Raw genomic sequence first — 19,096 nt, 5'->3', positions numbered from 1 at the left:
AATTATATAGAATTCCCTTAATATTACCCTATCGAAGTAGAAATTATTTATTTTATTTAATAAGAAATTTGTTATTTAATATAAGAGCTATATTAGTGATTTTTTTTCCTAGAGCGTATATAGGAGTTATTTATAGTTTACCCGATTGAATACCCTTTTAAAATCGAAGAGAAATAGTAATATAATTACTCTTAACTTTTATATTATATATACTATTTCTATTACAACCCTTATTATAAATTTAATTAACTTCCTTTTTTAATTTCCTATTTAACCCTTAGGTAGGAGTTTATATTCTTCCACCGCAAATATAAACCGTTCTATAATTATAATTTCTAATACTTTACTTATATAATTTAATAGGGCGATAAACTTCTATACGTTTATAATTTTTTATTATACCGCTATTTTATTAAATTTCTTTAGGATTATTACCTTAATATATCGCTATTATATTAGGAATAATCCGAATATAAAACTCCCTATTATTATTATTATTAAAATTTTTATTAACTTACGCTTATATATTTTAAAAAATTTATTAAAAATTTAATTACTCTTTAATATTTTATTAAGTACTATTTGCCGTATTATCTTCGCTATATTATCAGCGTTAACTATGTAATTTATTATTAACTAGGTTTCTTATTTTATATATTAATCTAGTAGGTAATCCGTCGGTATATTAACTGCCGGAAAGAACCTCTCTATTAAAACTTCTACTTTATTTTTATAGTTCTTCAATTCTTTATTATTATTTTTACAGTATAATACCAGTATTTTAAATAATTCGGATAGTAAATAATTACATATTCTTCCCTATTATTCTAATATTTATAGTTTTTTCAAATCCTTAGACGTATTTTCCGCGAATATATACTATTACTTTATTTATATAAATTATATAACTTTATTCTATTTCTATTTCGCTTTATTTAATTCCTATTTCTTTATTAATATTCTCCTTAACCTTTATATATAGGCCGCCCTTCTTATATATTTAATTACTTCCCTTATATCCCTATCCTACTAATTGGCTCTTTTATTAATACTTCTCTTCTATTTCGGAACCGCCTTATTTATAATTTTAATTAACTAGAATATTAATTAATTCGCTACTTCCTTTAATTCTTCTATTATCGAAACTATTTATAGGATTATAATATATTTATTAGTAAATTCCTTAATTTTCCTAATATTTATAAATATTTAATTATATCCTATATTACCCTCCTTCGGCTCTTTTACAATTCCGGTATAGATAATTACTAATTATACTTAATAATTTAACCCGATAAACGCTCCGTTTTCTATTATTTAATATATAATACATAGTAATTCTATAATTTAAATATAATCGATTATACTATAGAATTCGTCTTTTATTATATTTCTTAATTTTATTAATTTACTATATAGTATTACGAAAATTAATTAATAATTAACCACTAACGTTAAAAATATTCTACTACTTCGATTTTCCTTCCTATAAATATTCTAATTTAAGTAATAAAGGTTTATATTACTTATTATAATATCTCTTCCCCTCGGCCTTAATACAATCTTTTTAAAAGGGGTCCGCTAATACGCCTCGGGTCCGGCGTCCTAAATTAATAAATATATTAACTATATTCGTATTTCCTCAGTACCTTTTTTTAATTATATTATTATTTAATCGTCTTTTTATTTATAATCCTACTATTCGGTTATAAATTATTTACTAATATATATTATTACATATCCTTAATTAGCACTATTTAATACCTAATAATAAAACACTTTAATATTAAATATATTACCTATAATTATACTTTAACCCGGCTCCTATATTACTATAATATTATAATAGTCTTCTATTTCAAATATAATCTTTATTTTATTATATAACTTTATTATATTCTAATAGAAGATTTTTAAATTTATTAGATAAATAAATAGAGTTCGGTAAACTTTTAGCGTAATTAGGGATTCGCTCTCCGTATAATATTAATTATATTAGTAATTTACTATTACTATTTCGCGTACGTTCTATCGAATTGGGTTTTAAATATCCTATACTCCTTTTTATAAATATTACATCTCTTAGAGGAACGAACCTCCTACTATTAAGTTTTTAAGTCTTTAAGTAAAGTATTAGAGATATTAACGTTATTATTTTTTATATTAGAGTAAATTTATTAGGGGGTCGTAGGGACGGTTTAAGCAATTTTTCAGCGGTCCTAATTCGGGGCTGGTATATTATTAATAATAATTAATATAAATTATAGGGCGTATTCTTTTAATTACTCTATAAATACTATTAAAGCGTAGCCTTTTATAATTTTTATAAGTAGGTATTTATTTAATATTGTAGTATAGCCTTTATAATTATAAAGGAGGTACTTCTTAAATTCGGGTTATTAATTAAAGGGGTAATTAGCTTTGGATTCTATTATAATTGTACTAGGGTATTTCTTCTTAGTACAGCGGGGGTACCGCACCTCTTTTTTATTAAGGTAGAACCGGCCTAAGTAGCCGAACTCCTAATAATTATAATACTATTGGGGAATTACGTCTCGCTCAAAGGACTTATAATAGAAGGTATTACCTATTTAGAGGAAGGAGTTTTTTATTAAATATATTCCATCGTTTACTATTAGTACTTCGAATAGTAGGGAGCCCCTTTTACTCCCGTACTTCCTTCGCTATACTCTCGCCCGAATAATATTAATACTATTCTTTTCGGATAAATTCTTTATTAACGCTTTAAGCTCTAAGTTATTAATAAACGTTTATAGTATACTATAAACTATTACCGAAACCGTCCTAAAGGTAATTATAATATTTTAATAAAAAATATATATTACTTAAATTTAATTTTTAAAATTCTAACATTTACCTTCCTTATTAAATATTACTATATAATCTTTACTAAAGCGTAATTTTATTACCGCCTTAATTTTAACTTTAAAATATTTTTTATTAATTATATCAATAGTTTCTACTATTATTCGTCGTTCTTTATTAATTAATAAAAATTTTCTATTTAATTTTACTATTAAGTACCATTCAACCCGGAGGGGAATAATAGTTTAAATACCTATTAATATAAAATAGGGTCTCTTTATATTTATAGGGGGGGTGTTTAGGCCCGTAATAATTATAGCTTAGGACTTTAAAGGGGGGGACTTCTAAATCTTTGCAATTTCGGCAATTATCTTTTTCAATTTATTAATATTGTCCTAGAATTATTTTATATTATTATTAATAGTTTAAAGGCTCTAACTTCGGGTACGTAGGGTAACTACTATAATTTCGAAGAATTTTTCAACTTATACCGCCCGGGCAGCAAGCGGGCTATTAATACCGGGAAAGTTTATAGCCTCCTTTATAAACTTCTTTCGTTCTTCCTAAAATAGGCCTAAAGTTTCTAAAGCTTCTACTAACTCTATACCAGTTCGGAGTATTATCGTCGTTATATCGGCTCCGGCCACCCCGGGTACGTATCGGCTCGACGCTAACCCGCCCCCAACGCTTCCAGTCGCCCCGACACCCGCGCTTTCAATACACAATTAATACAATATCGTAGAAGGGGGTAATTAGACGTCCTAAATACGATTCTAATGTCAAAAACGATTTTGTCGCTGTCGTCGACCAAGTACCCGCGTTTCAACGTTTTCGCGAGCTTTTAGCGTAATTATAAAAGTATATATTTAATTAATATATTGATTGTATATAATTTTAATAATTATATTATATATATCCTCTTTGGTTGGGAGGGTTCTATTAATAATATAAGGGTTCTTAATAGTACCTTTATATAGTAAGGAGTAAGTAGGTTTTGTATCTTTTAAAGTTAGTATTACTTTACCAACGTGGGGTATACCCCTAGTAACTATTTACTCGTGCCGTATTGTAGTGTTCAATATTACCTTTAAAAAATTGTAAGGGCGGGGTTTAGATTAGTAATAATAGAAGAGTTTTTTAACCTTCGTTATAGTTAGATATATATTATTATGGAGAAGGTTATTAGTAGATTGAAGGGTACGTTCTATATTTACCAATATTCGTTTAATTTCAATATTAATATATAAGTGAAAGTTATTTTTGCAATTACGGTAGTATTGAATTAGCTTCTTAAGTATAACGAACTCTTCAATAAGTACTATAATTTAATAATAAATAAGAAGGTGAAATTCTATAATATAATCGGTAAAGAAAGCGAGTTATTTAGTAGAATTAGTATATATTAGGATAATTAAAGGGATTAGAATTAGAATAACTATATTAATAAGGTGTGGAGGGGAGGCGCGAATAGGTATATAATTTAATTGCGTAATTATATTGTGAAATAAATATAGAGGAGTTATTGCGATAAGTTTAATAGAAGGGGAGAGAGGTAGAGATTTAGATTGTGTAAGAGAGGGGGTTAAATTTAGTAGTAGAGAGAGGAGGAGAATTAATTTACTAGTGTAAATAAGGGTTTGGGAATAAATAGTTTAATTTAGTACTAATTGTTTAAATTACCCTTTAAAGTATTTAAATTGATTATTATTGTATATATCGAGCTATAAATTTAAATTATTGGATTACCCCCCTAGAGTACTAGAGTGTGGCCTTCTTGAATTGAGTGCGTGTAAGTGTAAAAAGTGTTAAAATATTTCAAATTTTAAATGAATATATTTGATATATTAAGTAATATTAGTACGGTCTTAGCTTTTCGACTTCCTTATTGACCGAGATCCTAAAATTATTAATAATATTTGTATTTCCTGTAATATTGCCTTAAATTTAATATAAAGTAGATATATCAATTCGGTTTATTCTAGCGATTATAATAGTGTATTTTTTTTATAAATACGATTTTTTGTAGTAGTTTTGCTTAATTGTAGAAAAAGTATATTAAAAAAATAAAATATAAAAATCCGGGATTAACCTACTTCCCGCTCCCTCCCGCCTATACCCTACTAATAAATATATTTTTAAATTTATTATAATTTAGGATCGATAAAATTAGAGTATTTAAAATAAAAGCTTCCTCTTCCAATAACTATACTATTACCCCCTTTAATCCTCTCTTTCAATAATTAAAAGTATACCTCTTTCTTTTTATTAAATATCTTTACAAAATAGCGCACTTTTCTATTAGACTCCTCCTATTTACAAAACGCGATTTTAATAATAATATTATTAATTCTATCCTCTTACTTCTTATAGAAGAGTTCAAGCGCCTTATTAAGCTATACGTTAAATTGCGGGGCGGGGGCAGGCTTTTGAATAATCTCTCTTACTACCTTGGTTAATACCCGTATATATTTAGCGACTATTTTGTTAACAATTTTTTTCTTCTTCTTTTTGGGATTATTATTAGAAGTGGCAACCTTCCTTTTACTATTATAAACGTAAATAGGGATAAGTAAAGGGGATTCTTTATTATTATTATTAAATTTAAATAGGGGGGTAAGCGCCTAACTTTCTCTAATAATTAATAATACGCTTAAAGTTTTAGTATATTTACCGGTAGTACCTTAGTTATTAGCAAAAGTTTCTTCTATGAATTTACAGTACGGGAAAGGTTTATTCTTAAATTAGCCGACCTTTTTATTCTTCTATTAACTAGGGTTAGTATATATAGTCCAAATCTATGCCCGGTTAGTATAATATATTAACTTCGATTAGTAAATCCTATATTTCGTTGGGAATAATTGCGGTATTAGTATTAAGATTAAATCCGAACTTTAATTACGAGTAATTCTTTAAAATTAACTATATACGCTATTTATAATAAAATTAGTCGATTTTATTACGGATTTAATTATTATTTAGTTTAATATTAAACTATTTAATTATATCCTTTACGAAATTATTATATACTTAATCTTTATAACTATTCTAATTAGTTACCCTATTATTCGCAATATTTTTTAAGAAGGTAAATAAGTAAACCTCCTATTCGCTATTCTATATCTAATTCTTAGTAACCGTACAATTCCTCTTCTTACCTCTAATTTAAAATTGGGACTAGTTAGAAGGGGGGGTAGACTGACTATAGGGAAATAGGTTGAGCTAGTTTAGGGGAAGCTAGTTGCCTTGTGACAATAATTGAGACCCTATTATCTGGGATTCCTCTTGTATTACTTGCGAAACTTGGCTGTTACTTATTTGAGTGTAAAAATAAGCGGATTTCGTTCTTCAACAGACATAAAGAAGGGTGGTGACGAACGGGGAGTAATAAGAAAGAAAAAGATCTATATTGTTTAATAACAACACCAAGATTATATATAGATGATTAGATACGACCGCTTCTATATTTCTAGCGATTCGAACAGATTTTGGAAATCCCCTTAAGAAAGTACTAAAAGTGGGTTAATACTAAGGCGGAGCTTACCGCCATATATATTTACGATCTGGCCAGTGCGTTACCCTGTAAAAGGCATTTACTGGAAGCCTTTACTGGTGCATTTACTGGTTTACCGAACGCGCCCTAACAAGTGCACCTTTCGGGGCCCGCTCGCTCCTTGTTTGAATCGATGATCGACAGCAAAAAGGGCTGTGTTTGATAGTGTACACTACTTCCCCCCGGCCTTTTCGTCACTGTTACTCCTTGCCTTGTTTCCAAGCGTTGCAAGCCAAGTGCCAACTCTATTTTTGTCTTGTTGTTTGGATCTCCGTGTCCAACTCCACGCATCGATTCCACTGGAAGGCGAGTAACAACATCTCTTCACTTGCAAGAAAGGAAGCCAAGGTCGATAGCCGAGTTGAGGACGAAGTGAAATTTTGGAAAGTTCGGTCCCGCCACCTACAAGGTATCATCCAAAGGAAGGACGGGACGACAAGTGACGGCAGTGTAGGGGATCCAATCGGATGGGATAATTCAGAATCCTTCAATTCAGGTCCCATCGTCGCTTGTCATTATTGTTGAAGCGGGATTGAAGACGACCGACCGAAACAAAGGCTCATCAAAAAGGGGTCAATCACCCTAGAGGCTACGTAGGTATTTCCAAACATTACCACCAACCAAATAAATACCTACGTAGCTACCTACCTAGCGTGCTTCGGAATCCCTTCTCAGTGCAGAAGGTGCTTTTGCATTGCAGAAACAAGACGGACGGGAAGTCCGGCCGGGGTTACAACGATAGCGGCCGCAGGATCGCAACATCCGGCAGCCACCGTACATACAGCCTGGAGACAGGGTGGGTTGGATTGAAGAAAAGAAGAGAGAAGGGAAGGTAGCATCGCATCACATGGCATCGGGTCGGTCAAAAAGAACAAAAACCCTTGGTCACCGTCCACAGTTACGTTACAGTTGGCTGGCTCACTGGCTAGGTGCTCCAGCTGTTTGGAGCAAGGGAAGGGAACCAATTCGACCAACGAAGGAGAAGCGGTTCACGCCCCCCGGGTGCCCTGCAGGTCCTGTCCTGTCAACCCCGAATTGACCCTAGGTGCACAAGGTTCGGGTGTACCTTACAGGCTTGGTCCCGTCGGTCGGATAGGGTGGAGGATCTTCCGCTGTTAGTGGTTTAGTGCGCTGTTTCCAACGAACTGCACAGCGGGGTCGGCTACACTAGCGGGGGGGAAGTGGAAGGGGGTGCACGGACCTTCTTACCTCTACATGCCTCTAGCACTGCACCCTGAGGAATCTCCATTCCCGTCGGGCGACCAGTGGGCAGATGGAGGGCAGGCACAGCTTGCAGCAAACCCCTGCCCACACACCGGCAGTTCCATTGGAAAATCAGGAGACGGGGGGAGGGGAGGGGGAACGCCCTAACTGGGACACGCAAGCGGGCAGAGAGACGAAAGACGGGCGGGAAAGAGACAGGGACGAGAGGGAGGGAAAAAAAAAAAAAAAAGAAAAAAAGAAAAAAAAAAAAGAGTTTGTTTCATTCCAAACTGTGACCGTGACCCCGTCTCCATCCTCCGCCCCGTCTCGGGAAACGAGCAACACCTACCCACTACCTCTACCTACCTACCTACCTTACCTCACCTACTCCCTACGTAGGTACCTTACCTCCATACAGTACTTACCTCTACGTACCTACCTACAGAGCTAGGTTGCTGAAACCCTGCTGGCTCTGTGTCTGGCCTGGGCTGCCCTGGCTGCCTGCCCGGCTGAGTGCCCTGCCTTCCATGTCCACCAGGACGACCGGCCCAGATTCCCTCACGTAGTGTAGGTACCTTACCGTACCGTAAAGATGGAGTTCCTGTCAGGCTATGCAGCCGCAAGGGCCCCTTTATCCGCCTACCAGGTCGAGCCGCCGCCGCCTCCACCGTCGACTTCATCTTCTGGCCAGCTGCTGCAGCCCTCGTCCTCCTCCGATCGTCGAGCGCCGCCGCATCCTCTCCATCCCACCGTCACTCGCTCCAAGTCGACCTCGGGCGCTCACTCGCACAGACGCCATCGCCAGTACGGCCACGCTCGCACCAACAGCGCCAGCACCACCGGCAGCAGCTCGGGCGCTCCTCTGCAGGTGGTCAGCAGCGCCGCCGGTCATCATCATCCATCGACACCAGCATCGTCCTCCCACAAGCACAAGCTGTTGAAGCCAGCTTGGCTACAGCCAAGTGGAACACATCACCCACCATCAGATCGCAGCGACGACGCGGCCGCCACAAGCGCTGCCAACTCTGCCTCATCTGCCTCGGCGGGCCCGGGACCCCGCGCGACCTCGTCTCTCGAACATTATCGCCCCTCGCGCCGCGACTTCCTCAGCCCTCCCTCATCATCCCATCACCAGCACCGCAGCTACTATCCCGACTGGATACCTACGGCTGGCCTACACCCGAACCCACACCACGGCCACAGGCAGCTCCCCGCGACGTCTCGCATCGACACGCACGATAGCAAATACTGGACTCCCCCCAATACTGCCAGCGCTTCTTCCGAGCCTTCGTCAGCCCGGTCGCCCGTCTCTCGTGACGGAACCCGCACACTCGCGCCCACTACGAGCAATAACCTCAGTCTTGTCGGGGGAGGAGCCGGCGCCTCCATTGCTTTTGCCGCCCACGCCGCCTCCAGCATCCTCGAGCGTGGTCGTCACGTGCCGCCGCCGCCGCAGCCGCCCCATTCCCAGGGGCAACAACATGCCAGTAGCGCAGCCGGCGCCATGCCTCTCTCGTCCGGCACCAGCTCCAAGATCTCTGGTTACGATGGCTCCCGCGCCGAAAGTGTCTCCAGCATTGCTGGCACCACGGTAAGCAGTCGGACATTCCTCTCGAGCGACCCGCTTCCGAACCCCGACCAGCTCGCCAACAACGAGGCCCGACCATTTGTTGTGCGCAGCGGCCGAACGTACATCTCCGATCCGACGCTGGCGTACCCGCTGCCCGTCGATCTCGAGGAAATACATAGGCAGACACTGAGGACGCTGTTGCTTCTGCAGCTCTTTGGCAAACCCATATGCTCGCCCGAGTTCGCCGACCAGCCACCCAAGCGCATTCTGGAAATTGCCTGCGGCTCCGGCGTTTGGTCGATGCTCTGCTACAAGCACTACAAGAAACTCGGCCAGGCCGACGGCATTTCCTTTACGGGTATTGACATTGCTCCCCTGGCTCCACCCAGCAGCTCGGGCAACAGCGACAGTAGCGAAGGGCGCCGCAGCAACCGCGCCTCTTCCTCGTCTGCTACGCTGTCCGCAGCAGGTGGAGGTGGCGCCACGAGCTCTTCGGGGATGCAACCTGACCCGCAAATGAACTGGCGTTTTGTTCAGCATGACTGCCGCAAGTTCCCTTTCCCCTTTCCTGACGGCTCGTTCGATTTGATCATGTGCAAGGACGTGTCTCTCATCACTACTACTGCCATGCAGCAGCCGTTGATTGACGAGTACATTCGCCTTCTTGCGCCGGGCGGTGCCATCGAAATCTGGGAAAGCGATCATACCCTGCGGATGTTGAGGCCGCACGTCCCCGAACATATGCAGAACTCGTCAGCGCCGGCCGCTGGTGAGGATGGGCAGCCGGCCCAAGGTAGCGAGGACAACGAAGTCGAGAAAAGCCCCGAGGAAATCGAAGCCGCCGAAGCCGCCCGCATGGGAGCCTACGTAATGACACCCAACACTCCGCTCTCCTCCCCGCTCAATCATTTCCTGGTGGAATACAACGCCTGGCTGTCCAAAGCCCTCGAAGCCCGTTCTCTGTCGTCCATGCCCTGTACCCTCGTCGGCCCCATTATGCTTCAAGAAGCTGAAACCCTCACGGCGATGGGCAACAAGCGGCTGGCTGTTCCGCTATCAGAAGTCCGTTGGGAGCGCGAGGGCGTGGGCGGTGTGGTGACCAAGGATGGAAAGGCGTTTATCTCGACAAAGCCGAGTTTTTCGAATCTGCAAATGGATGCGAATGGGGGAATGGGAAAGACGTTGGGGCCGGAGGCGCGGGCACTGAGGAGGACGGCGTTGATAACGGTTGTGCAGATGATTCAGAGTTTGGAGCATATACTGAGGGATGTGTCGGGAAAGAGTCAGGATGAGTGGGATGCGTGGTTGGGCAAGATGATGAATGATCTGGTGGAGGGGAATGGGACGAGTTGGGGAGAGTGTTTGGAGGTTGGAGTATGGTGGGCTAGGAGGAGGTGAGGTGAGACTGTTTGAGGTTGAGCAAGTAACGAGGGAGAGTAGTCAAGGGAGGTGTAGTTTCATTTGTGACGGATCGAATGGTAATTTCTTAATGGTGGCCTCTGTTTCTGGAGTCGAAAGGAAGGAGGCCGGGATATAGGGTGAGCGTGTTTTGGATATGGGTGGATGGATGGGATTGGATGGGATGCATCTGGGTGGGTAGGTCTGGTGGAAGATGTCTTGGATGGACTTGTATATGGATAGGTATATAGGAAAGATGGACCTGTGAAGTCCAGTCGCATCTGTCGTATCAAGATTCCCTGATTCCGAGTTGAAAATTTTGCGCTATCCAATGACACTGCTATGTGTACAACTTGTAGGATCTGTCGAGTTATGACCGTTTCTGTTCACTGACACACCCGAGGAGATCCCATAAAAGATACTAACCCTTTATTTTCAAACCTGATGATACTCCCCAAAAACCTGTGGTTCCCCCACTTCATAGTACTGTTTCTTTAACGTTCGGTATTTCTTGAGATAATATCTGTTCAAGTCAAGTCAATTCCCATTTAGTATCGCTTTGACCGGGGCTAAGGCAACGTAGAGGTACTCACAAAGCCTGCAACTCCTTTTGCACAAACTGCGCCGTGGCAATCGCCTGCTTGATCTCCCCTTCGTCGCGCAGGTTGGATTTGGACATGAAGGCGCGGTGCAGGCGGGGGCGGAAGTAGTCGTAGCCTTGGGGGTATTCTTTGCCCATGTGGAGGAGTTCTGTTTTGTTTGTTTTTGTCAGTCAGTTGTCCGTTCTGTTTTTTTCTGTATCATGGATGGATGGATGGATGGATGGGTGCTGGTGGTATCGATGGTACCTCTAGTGTAGCCTAGAGGTACCTCGTAGAAAAGTGGAAGAATTCATGGGGAGGATGGAAGAAGAGGTAAGGTTACTAGTACCTTTGTACAATTGGATGACTTGGCGACGGAGGACGGGGTTAGGTGGTGGGAGGGCCATTGTTGTTGATATTGTTATTGTTATTGAAGGGTCAAATAACTGGGGTTCACGGATGATTTTGAAAAAAAAGAAAAATAGATGCTAGTTGTTTTGTAAGGGTGGTTGGTGGTGTAAATGATGAGTGTTTACATTGCATCCAATAATGATGATGGTGTTGGTGTTGATAAAGAGGAAAGTCCGTGCACATCACTGAGTACTAACCGTAGCGTGACGCCATACCTAGGGGCTTGGGGAAAGGAAGTGGTTCCGAAGTTGGGGGACGGGAGCTGCTTGGGGAGCTCTTATCTTATCAGTTGGATGCCTGCGGACAGCACCTCCCGTCTGGAGCACCGCAAGATGTTATCAAATTCCACCTTCTTTTCTTTGTCTTGGTCACTTACTTCCAATTCTACATCTACCTTCTCATATTGCACTCTATCAAGAACATGAACAGTCTGGTCTGCTCTGCGAAGTCCATCCCACCCATCGGTCCCTGCATCTCTCATCCTATGAAGACATTTGGTGGCCCGACGTGCTGATCGTCATGATGTGGCCGAACCACCTGCTCAGTTCGAATCTATACCTGACCTCTCACCTTGTTATCACCAAGTTCACTGCCTTCCCTTCACAAGTTTCGCTCAGCCTCTATTGAAAACTTCCCGCGGCGTTCTGGCTGGCCCTGACCAGCTGCGTTTTTTTCAGACTGGCAAGCTCATCGGCGTCTTCCAACCAGTACGGGCGGTGTTCACCATGTTCTACATACCAACATGTAGGCGATTTCCCCGGAGATTCGTTGTTGCATTGGCAGTCAAGTCTGGCCCATCGAATAGATCAACTTCCAGCTGGAGTCATGATAGACCATCATGGAGTCATGGGTCGGTTGGCCATCGGTTGAGAGGGTGAGTGGTTGCTTGTGCATGCGGCTCCCAACATTCGCCTTTCCTGGCGTACCAGGTCGAAGCAGTGGACCATCTCTCCGCCAGTCAGCTCAACCCGCTTCTTCTATATTCGCGTACACTGTGATTGTGTACGGTCGCCTTTGCGTCTCAATCCCCCATTGCCTTTCGCCGATGAATCACCACGACTTTTGTCGTAGTACCGCCCAAAACACCATCGTCGGTTTGGAAGCCAGGCCAAATCACATGAGGTCATTGAAGCGGAAGTCTGCAAGTGTCCTTTTTCAGGTTCTTGTATAAATGGGACGAGTAATCCGTACTGGAAAAACATTTCCTTCTCTTATGCCCAAGTTCGCCGGTACAGACCACTCAATCCCTCTTGCTGCAATATTCCCTCGAGAAGTATCGTGATAATGCTGTCCTCGTTCATCAACTCCGGCCGTATCCTGGCTGCTTTACTGGTATGAGTCTGACCCACCAACACGATTCATGACACTGACATGATGAAACAGGTCCTTCCTGCTGTCGCCGCACCGACCGTTGCCAACAAAGATGCCTCAGCCATTTCTGGGTATGGCATCAAAGAGCTTACATGGGAGCTTCAGACTGCTCCCGGAGGTCCTGCCGTAAACGTTACAGGCACCATTGAGCAAGCCTACAAGCACATGAAAACCATTAACCCAGGCTTCATCTCCGACTTTGGCTTTGACCAACCAGTCAACGTCTCTTCGCTCTCCATGCCCCTCGAGTCACGCGGATACACGATCGATCACATTACTTGCGACGTCTTTGAATGGGCCTTCCTGGAGGAAATCCAAACGGGCATGTTCTACCTAAACAACATTCCCGGCAAACCGACCAACGGCCCTGGCCCTGGTAACTGTGGTCGGGTCAGTTGCTCATACGGTGCTGCTACTTACTGGTGCAATGATGTACGTCAACACTGCCGTCTCTATTGAGGCTCGAGAATGAAATTAGGTACATCTTGCTGACATGGACTTCGGCATACAGAACACTGTCAGCAAAACGATTGACACGTTCGGCTACATTACTGGCGCTGCCCAGACCATTGTCAACAACTGCCCTCAACGTATAGGTTTGTGGAACATGGGACCGTATGCGGAATTGACCAAGGGTCAGATCTTCATGACGGATAATTGGAATGTCATTGTTAGGTATGACGAGTGCTAGGCAAACAGCGCAGGGCGTGTTGTGGGTGGGTTTCTGCCTGTACGTGGTGCAAATAGACAGAGTCACCTATGGCTTGAAGTCCATGGAGACTACGAGCTTGCTCAGGAATGTTGGCGATGGTTAGGTATGATCAAAAACTGTCACGGGAGGAAGTACCTATTTACATTCAGATGTTAAGACATGAGCTGGTCGGTCCGCTATTAGTGGCTCAGCATCACGATCAAGCGCCTAGGGTACTCATCAACTTGTTACATCCGTCTTTGCGAAACATTGACGCGATGCCATGTATAGCGGAACTTTGCTTTCATACTACAAACATAAACGTTCAAGACATAGGGCGGGATCGCTGTTGACAACGCCAAGTACAGACGTCCGATCGTTTACACTGATACAAAGGTTGTGATATGCCAGGCCACCGGAGCCCATGAGGCGAGTTGGTGATGTAGAATCATCGATTGCCTCGAGTACGGAGCCTTGTACATTTTCCAGGATCCGATGGGAGGGCCAGACATGTTGTTGTATTATTGAAAACATCGAACACCAGTGTTTCATCCCAACGCTCCATCGACACATCTCGTCCCAATCCTCCGACCCCTCATCCCGACCTTTTGCCTGGAAGCGGCCGGCCCGGTGTGGTATCTCCCCAAACGTGCTTAGACCAACGTTCCTGATTTTTTAACCTTAATTTGACTACCGCTCATCAATTTTAGTATGATTGCTTCTCCTTCTTCCGACCACCTCTCAACGAGACTAAAATACCTGGAATAATGCTAACAGATGTTCAATCCCAATTCACGACCACCCCCAGACAGCCAGCCGTCTCATAGAACATAAGGCGGCACACAATGGCTAGGAAGCAGAGGGAAAGTTAGCAAATCCCTGAATAATTTCCAAGGTAGACGGTTTGCAAGATTTATAGGCGGATAATAGGTAGTAATATAAGGGGAAGTTCAAGATGGGGGCATCTAAGCAGAACGGGAACGTTCACCAGTGTGCAGCTGACATGTTACCAACATCAACATAAACCATACAAGCGGAAACATCACACATCACGAAGAGAAGCAAACCAATCATGGACAAAAGTGAGTAACATACGTAATAACCATTCATTCATTAACCATAGCACACCAAACTAACGATGATAATCCGTAATCTGCCCAATCCTCACCACCAGCAAAAACGCCACCGTCAGGCACGCCGACCTAACAAGAAACTCGTCCCACGTCCCCACAGTGCCGTCCACGAACATCATCTTTGCAAAGGACTCATTAGAGGTACCTCCACCATGTGCACTCTTCGGTGGTCCCCCTCCTGTTATGCCATTTTCCTTTTCCTGCTGCACCTGCACCGGGTGGTGTGCTCGAGGCGCCGCCGTACATCCAACCAGCCTCCTCATCCATCCCACCACCCACTTCCCGAACTTCACTTCCTACGTTAAGTGAGAATTTGAATCCTCCTCTCCACCTCCCACACTCCTTGCTTCAATCCCCTAAAGCCCACAAGCGCTCAACGCCACCTGCTGAACCTGCGCGTCCACACGGCCAAACTGCTCCGCGTTGCCGCCCGTCAACTCATTCATCGCCTTCTTGCTCAAGTTGACGCCCGCGCCGGCATGGTCAATGGCCAGAATGTTGATCGTCTTGCCGTTGTACGTGACGGACCAGCAGGTGCCGCAGTTGGGCGAGTTCCAGCCGGCTACGGCCTCGACGCCGCCGATGTAAGGGAAGTTCTTGACTTGGTTCTGGAAGTTCCAGTGGTACTTGGTGATGAGGCCGTTGGAGCCGTCTGAGCACGAGACGACGGTGAGGGAGCGGTTGGGGTCGTCGTAGCCCGTGTCGTAGGAGACTGTGATGCACGTTAGTATGTGTCTAAGTATGAAGGGGGAGAGAAATGCAGAGACATACCGGTGGTAGCAGAGGCGGCGGTGGCTAGGGTGAAGAGGCTGAGGATCTTGGAGAGCTGCATTTTGATTATGGGTGTGGGATGTGATGTGATGGGGTTGGTGATTATAGTATTATCCAAGAAGAAGACTTGGTAGTATTAAGGTATAGTAGTAGTAGTAGTAGTAGTAGTAGTAGTAGTAGTTGTTGTGGATGGAGGCTGAAGCTGGATGCTGATGTGGAATGCAAAGGCTCGATGTCTCAGAAGGAGGGAGTAGGACCCTTATATGCACCCCGAAGATCATCCCTCCCTTCTACCTTTGGTGTAGCTCCTTCTTCTCGTTCACGAACACAACATCAGCACCCCAGAAATGGAAAGAACGGACTAAACGGCATCGTGCGGGTGTAACTTGGTGGTGGTTGGGTGCGGAGATCCACCAGTCAGTCACCACCCACGACGCGAGGGACACTGCGAAAGCTACGTACCATACGGACACTTGCAACATCTTGTTACCGCAAATAGAATTCCCCAGTCTCCACACTATGCAGCCAGCAGTTCCGATTGCCTTGTTAGACGTCATGGGTAAGGAAAACGGCGGAAAGCAGTGCAGTGGCCGATTCGAAGGAATGGGGTACTTGGACCTCTGCCGGGGCAAAAACGGTTAGCGTGATCCTTCTAGCCTACAGAAAAGTAGATTTTCTTGCCGGTACGAGTGCTATTCTTCTGTAGACACTTCCACTTCTCATTCATCTTTGTCACCTACCTATCCTACTGACCGCGAATTCGCACAGGATTCAAATATCGTTTCCCCCCCGGCAGATGTGTAAACAGCCCAGGTGGAAAGTGGTAGGTCGTCAGAGCCGAGTAGGGTAGCATGCCGCCGCAGCCATCAACCATTGGCGATGCCAAGCCCGTGTTTTTGACTCCATGCAGTAACCCATCTTGTCTTGACTGGCCCAGGTTTTGCAACCTACGAACTAGAGATAGCCAAGAACACCCCTAAAAAGATCTCGTCAGCAACTAGTGTAAACTACTCCTTATCGAGTACGGAGGCTTGCAACCTTTGACAATGGTTGGATGCCATGAAACTCCGTATTACCCATTGCTTTTGTTTGTTAGCTTGGCTTGAGAGTTCTGGAGAGGCTGGTTCACTCACCGAGCCTCAACGATGTTGTGTAACCATTAATTAGTAACGGCTTTGCAGGAGAAACACTCGGAAAGACAAGCAAACACCAAGTGGTACAGGCTTGGCAGCTCTTTTGACATCAGAACCGTACAAGCAAAACCAAAACTTCGAGGGAGCGGAACCAAACGGTCCTCAACATTCGATTCATGCTCCCATCTCTGGAGTTTTCAGCCTTCGTATCGACGAACAAACAAATCCTCACACCATCCTCACAGCGGTGGCAGGACCATGGCAGCGGGTAAAAGTGGAGGTTTCTGGACACGATCGGCACTCAGCATTTCTCGTATTCAGCTAGTTTCCACGACCGGTGCAACTCTGCCAATGGAAAACAACAATATCCATGACATAGAGGTATGGAGTCGCTACAGTCAGACAAATCATCGTTGCTATCTCATATTGACTGCCGCCTGATAAAGCAAAAAGGTAGGTAATCATGAAATGGGCAAATGGGAAAAGTGCGGGGGATCACCAGAGCTGGATCGGAGGTAACATGACATCGGCCTGTTCGCATAATGTGTGTGCACTTGGACTCTGGACAGAAAGTCTTGTTACGTACCTCTACCTCACCATGTCAACGGATATTCTCCGAGGAGGATTTGGAAGTATGACAACAAACAGAGGCTGGGGAGGCGTCCACTCGTGTGAGGCGTAACAAGCTTGTAGTGCTTGCTTCTCTTCTACCGGGCTTCCACCAGTCACCTGCCATGCCATCAACCGCTCTGCATCTTTCCGTGCACGACATCGTCTTGTTGCATTTCTTCAACGCCTATGCGGGAAGGTCTCACAGGGCTTTCTTTGGAACATGCTTGAATGAACTCGGCTGTTCCAATTCCACTTCTTTCCCCGGCACGGCATGTTGCTCGTTAGCGATGTCTCGGCCAAGTTTGGCCACCACTTGGCTTGCCAACACGTCCTTTTAGGCTCGGCTAGCTCGGGCAAGCTACATAGCAGAAGCAGGGTCCCAATAATAATGGCCAATCCGATCATCCTCTAACACGTGCCGTCTCCGCCCCCGCTCCGGGCCGGCCGATTGAAGTCGGATCCCGCCACTTGCCCATTCAGTCACCCACTTCCCAGAGACTCCCAGGAATGCGGCTCAGCCGCCGCCGTATCGCTGGGTTGCGGAACGCGGCTGCGCGTTTCTAATCCGGGAGGCAATAGAGGGAAGGCGCCGATACGTGAAGGCAGGTGACCGAAAGTTCCAATCAGGGCTGGAGGCTGGGAGAAATCCTGGTGCAAACAAAAACCTCCATGTTGACTGGATGTGGATGTCAGTGACTTTGCGATTTGGCCGATCATCTTTTGCAAAGAGATGGAGTTTTAGTTTGAGTAACGTTGCGCATCGTACCCCAAAGTACACGAACTGGGCTGACGATGATGTAAGACGACCAGACCCGAACACGACCGGACACGACGGAGTTACTAAAACTGTCAACCGGTCGGCGTCGTGTATCGTATCTGTTTGTGTGCAAAGTTGCCTTACGTTAGCACGACAGCCTTGATTCTTTCGCTCATGTTTCCTACCTTCAGGTTCGCATTTGGTTGTGCCTTCTGTTCACCGCTTTTGTCTGTCCATATCCCGTTACCTCCACTCCCAGTGACTGAGTGTCCAACACAGAGCTGTCTTGACGAGGCCGGAACCTTGACGATGAGTGTACGATCTTACAACTCAACGTTCACTCGAAGGACCTGGCGATGGCAGGAATGAAGGATGCGAAGGGGACGAGGACGGTCCATGTTTCATTTGACTCTTTGCAACATGCATGATATGGCATGGGCGTGATGGCTTCCTCCTATTACACCAATAGTCGCGGAAGGAGCGAGGGAGCAAGCGCACTCTCTGCTCAAGTCCACTGCAGTCCATGGTCATCCTACTAGTGTCGCTTGCTTTCCCAATCCTAGCATCCAGGATCGTCTCCAGTTCTCGAGTTGGTGACAGCATCGAGTGGACAAGAGTCGCGACGAACGGAAGTGTCCGGAAGGCAAACCCAAATAGCACCATTCAGCTGACGGTCATGGACTAACGCTCGGATGGGAGAAGGAACATTGCTGGCAAAGGGTACCTACGATTGGGAGGAGGGACGAAAAGACCAAGAAATATCGAAAGGCGGATTAATTTTTTGAAAGAGAATCTGGGCGTTCTTACTTACTTCTAATAGGAGGAGAAGGAACGATTGCTATGAAAACGGCGGACAAAGGCCAAAAGGAGGCTGAAAGACAGGCAACGACAGGAGGAAGATCAATGATGAGACGTCCCTACACTAACAGAGAACTTTACATACACAGCTAGCTCAAGCTGAATCAACAACGGCAGTACAGCCACCTTCACAGCACCACCCATCAGTCCATCACTTACCACATTCATTCAGACCAATTCCCAACTATGGGACACAAACAAACGAACGTCACCGGTCATTTTTATTTCACT

At 44.0% G+C, this 19,096-nt stretch overlaps 6 protein-coding genes across 6 annotated transcripts; 2 read left to right on the top strand and 4 right to left on the bottom strand.

Annotated features, from left to right (window-relative positions):
• The first annotated feature begins 7,852 nt into the window (after positions 1–7,852).
• B0T23DRAFT_368625 (uncharacterized protein) lies at positions 7,853–10,843 on the top strand. Its single transcript, XM_062836459.1, has one exon. The coding sequence runs from the start codon at positions 8,172–8,174 to the stop codon at positions 10,545–10,547; it is 2,376 nt and encodes a 791-aa protein (XP_062696452.1). The 5' UTR covers positions 7,853–8,171; the 3' UTR covers positions 10,548–10,843.
• On the bottom strand, positions 10,844–11,750 carry B0T23DRAFT_368624 (uncharacterized protein). Its single transcript, XM_062836458.1, has 3 exons — positions 11,478–11,750; positions 11,141–11,297; positions 10,844–11,070 (listed from the first exon to the last, which is right to left on the bottom strand). Exons 1-3 carry the CDS (start codon positions 11,533–11,535, stop codon positions 10,983–10,985), a joined length of 303 nt encoding a protein of 100 aa, XP_062696451.1. The 5' UTR covers positions 11,536–11,750; the 3' UTR covers positions 10,844–10,982.
• A 1,060-nt stretch (positions 11,751–12,810) lies between these two features.
• Positions 12,811–13,725, top strand: B0T23DRAFT_2093 (uncharacterized protein). The gene is made up of 2 exons (XM_062833525.1): positions 12,811–13,342; positions 13,422–13,725. Exons 1-2 carry the CDS (start codon positions 12,911–12,913, stop codon positions 13,599–13,601), a joined length of 612 nt encoding a protein of 203 aa, XP_062696450.1. The 5' UTR covers positions 12,811–12,910; the 3' UTR covers positions 13,602–13,725.
• Positions 13,726–14,689: 964 nt separating this feature from the next.
• B0T23DRAFT_348538 (Cerato-platanin) lies at positions 14,690–15,673 on the bottom strand. The gene is made up of 2 exons (XM_062836014.1): positions 15,506–15,673; positions 14,690–15,446 (listed from the first exon to the last, which is right to left on the bottom strand). The coding sequence occupies exons 1-2, from the start codon at positions 15,564–15,566 to the stop codon at positions 15,091–15,093; spliced, it is 417 nt and encodes a 138-aa protein (XP_062696449.1). The 5' UTR covers positions 15,567–15,673; the 3' UTR covers positions 14,690–15,090.
• A 1,707-nt stretch (positions 15,674–17,380) lies between these two features.
• Positions 17,381–17,732, bottom strand: B0T23DRAFT_368617 (uncharacterized protein). Its single transcript, XM_062836457.1, has one exon. The coding sequence runs from the start codon at positions 17,653–17,655 to the stop codon at positions 17,428–17,430; it is 228 nt and encodes a 75-aa protein (XP_062696448.1). The 5' UTR covers positions 17,656–17,732; the 3' UTR covers positions 17,381–17,427.
• On the bottom strand, positions 17,731–18,260 carry B0T23DRAFT_409026 (uncharacterized protein; the record flags this gene model as incomplete). The annotated part of the gene is made up of 2 exons (XM_062839357.1): positions 17,953–18,260; positions 17,731–17,886 (listed from the first exon to the last, which is right to left on the bottom strand). Exons 1-2 carry the CDS (start codon positions 17,965–17,967, stop codon positions 17,731–17,733), a joined length of 171 nt encoding a protein of 56 aa, XP_062696447.1. The 5' UTR covers positions 17,968–18,260.
• Positions 18,261–19,096: the final 836 nt, after the last annotated feature.

Source organism: Neurospora hispaniola (assembly GCF_033458365.1).
Source record: "Neurospora hispaniola strain FGSC 10403 chromosome Unknown B0T23scaffold_1, whole genome shotgun sequence".
Classification (NCBI taxonomy): Eukaryota; Fungi; Ascomycota; class Sordariomycetes; order Sordariales; family Sordariaceae; genus Neurospora; species Neurospora hispaniola.
The sequence above is the reverse complement of the archived record's forward strand: the minus strand, read 5'-3'. Positions and strand labels throughout refer to the sequence as shown.

What these genes read in the sequence shown, in the direction of transcription:
- B0T23DRAFT_368625 (XM_062836459.1), top strand. Translation starts at nt 8,172, where the DNA reads ATGGAGTTCCTGTCAGGCTATGCAGCCGCAAGGGCCCCTTTATCCGCC.
- B0T23DRAFT_368624 (XM_062836458.1), bottom strand. Translation starts at nt 11,535, where the DNA reads ATGGCCCTCCCACCACCTAACCCCGTCCTCCGTCGCCAAGTCATCCAA. An exon ending in AGTCATCCAATTGTACAAAG is followed by an intron (nt 11,298 to 11,477) that starts GTACTAGTAACC and finishes CAAACAAAACAG; the next exon opens with AACTCCTCCACATGGGCAAA. An exon ending in CAAAAGGAGTTGCAGGCTTT is followed by an intron (nt 11,071 to 11,140) that starts GTGAGTACCTCT and finishes TGACTTGAACAG; the next exon opens with ATATTATCTCAAGAAATACC.
- B0T23DRAFT_2093 (XM_062833525.1), top strand. Translation starts at nt 12,911, where the DNA reads ATGATGAAACAGGTCCTTCCTGCTGTCGCCGCACCGACCGTTGCCAAC. An exon ending in CTACTTACTGGTGCAATGAT is followed by an intron (nt 13,343 to 13,421) that starts GTACGTCAACAC and finishes TTCGGCATACAG; the next exon opens with AACACTGTCAGCAAAACGAT.
- B0T23DRAFT_348538 (XM_062836014.1), bottom strand. Translation starts at nt 15,566, where the DNA reads ATGCAGCTCTCCAAGATCCTCAGCCTCTTCACCCTAGCCACCGCCGCC. An exon ending in CGCCGCCTCTGCTACCACCG is followed by an intron (nt 15,447 to 15,505) that starts GTATGTCTCTGC and finishes CGTGCATCACAG; the next exon opens with TCTCCTACGACACGGGCTAC.
- B0T23DRAFT_368617 (XM_062836457.1), bottom strand. Translation starts at nt 17,655, where the DNA reads ATGATCGGATTGGCCATTATTATTGGGACCCTGCTTCTGCTATGTAGC.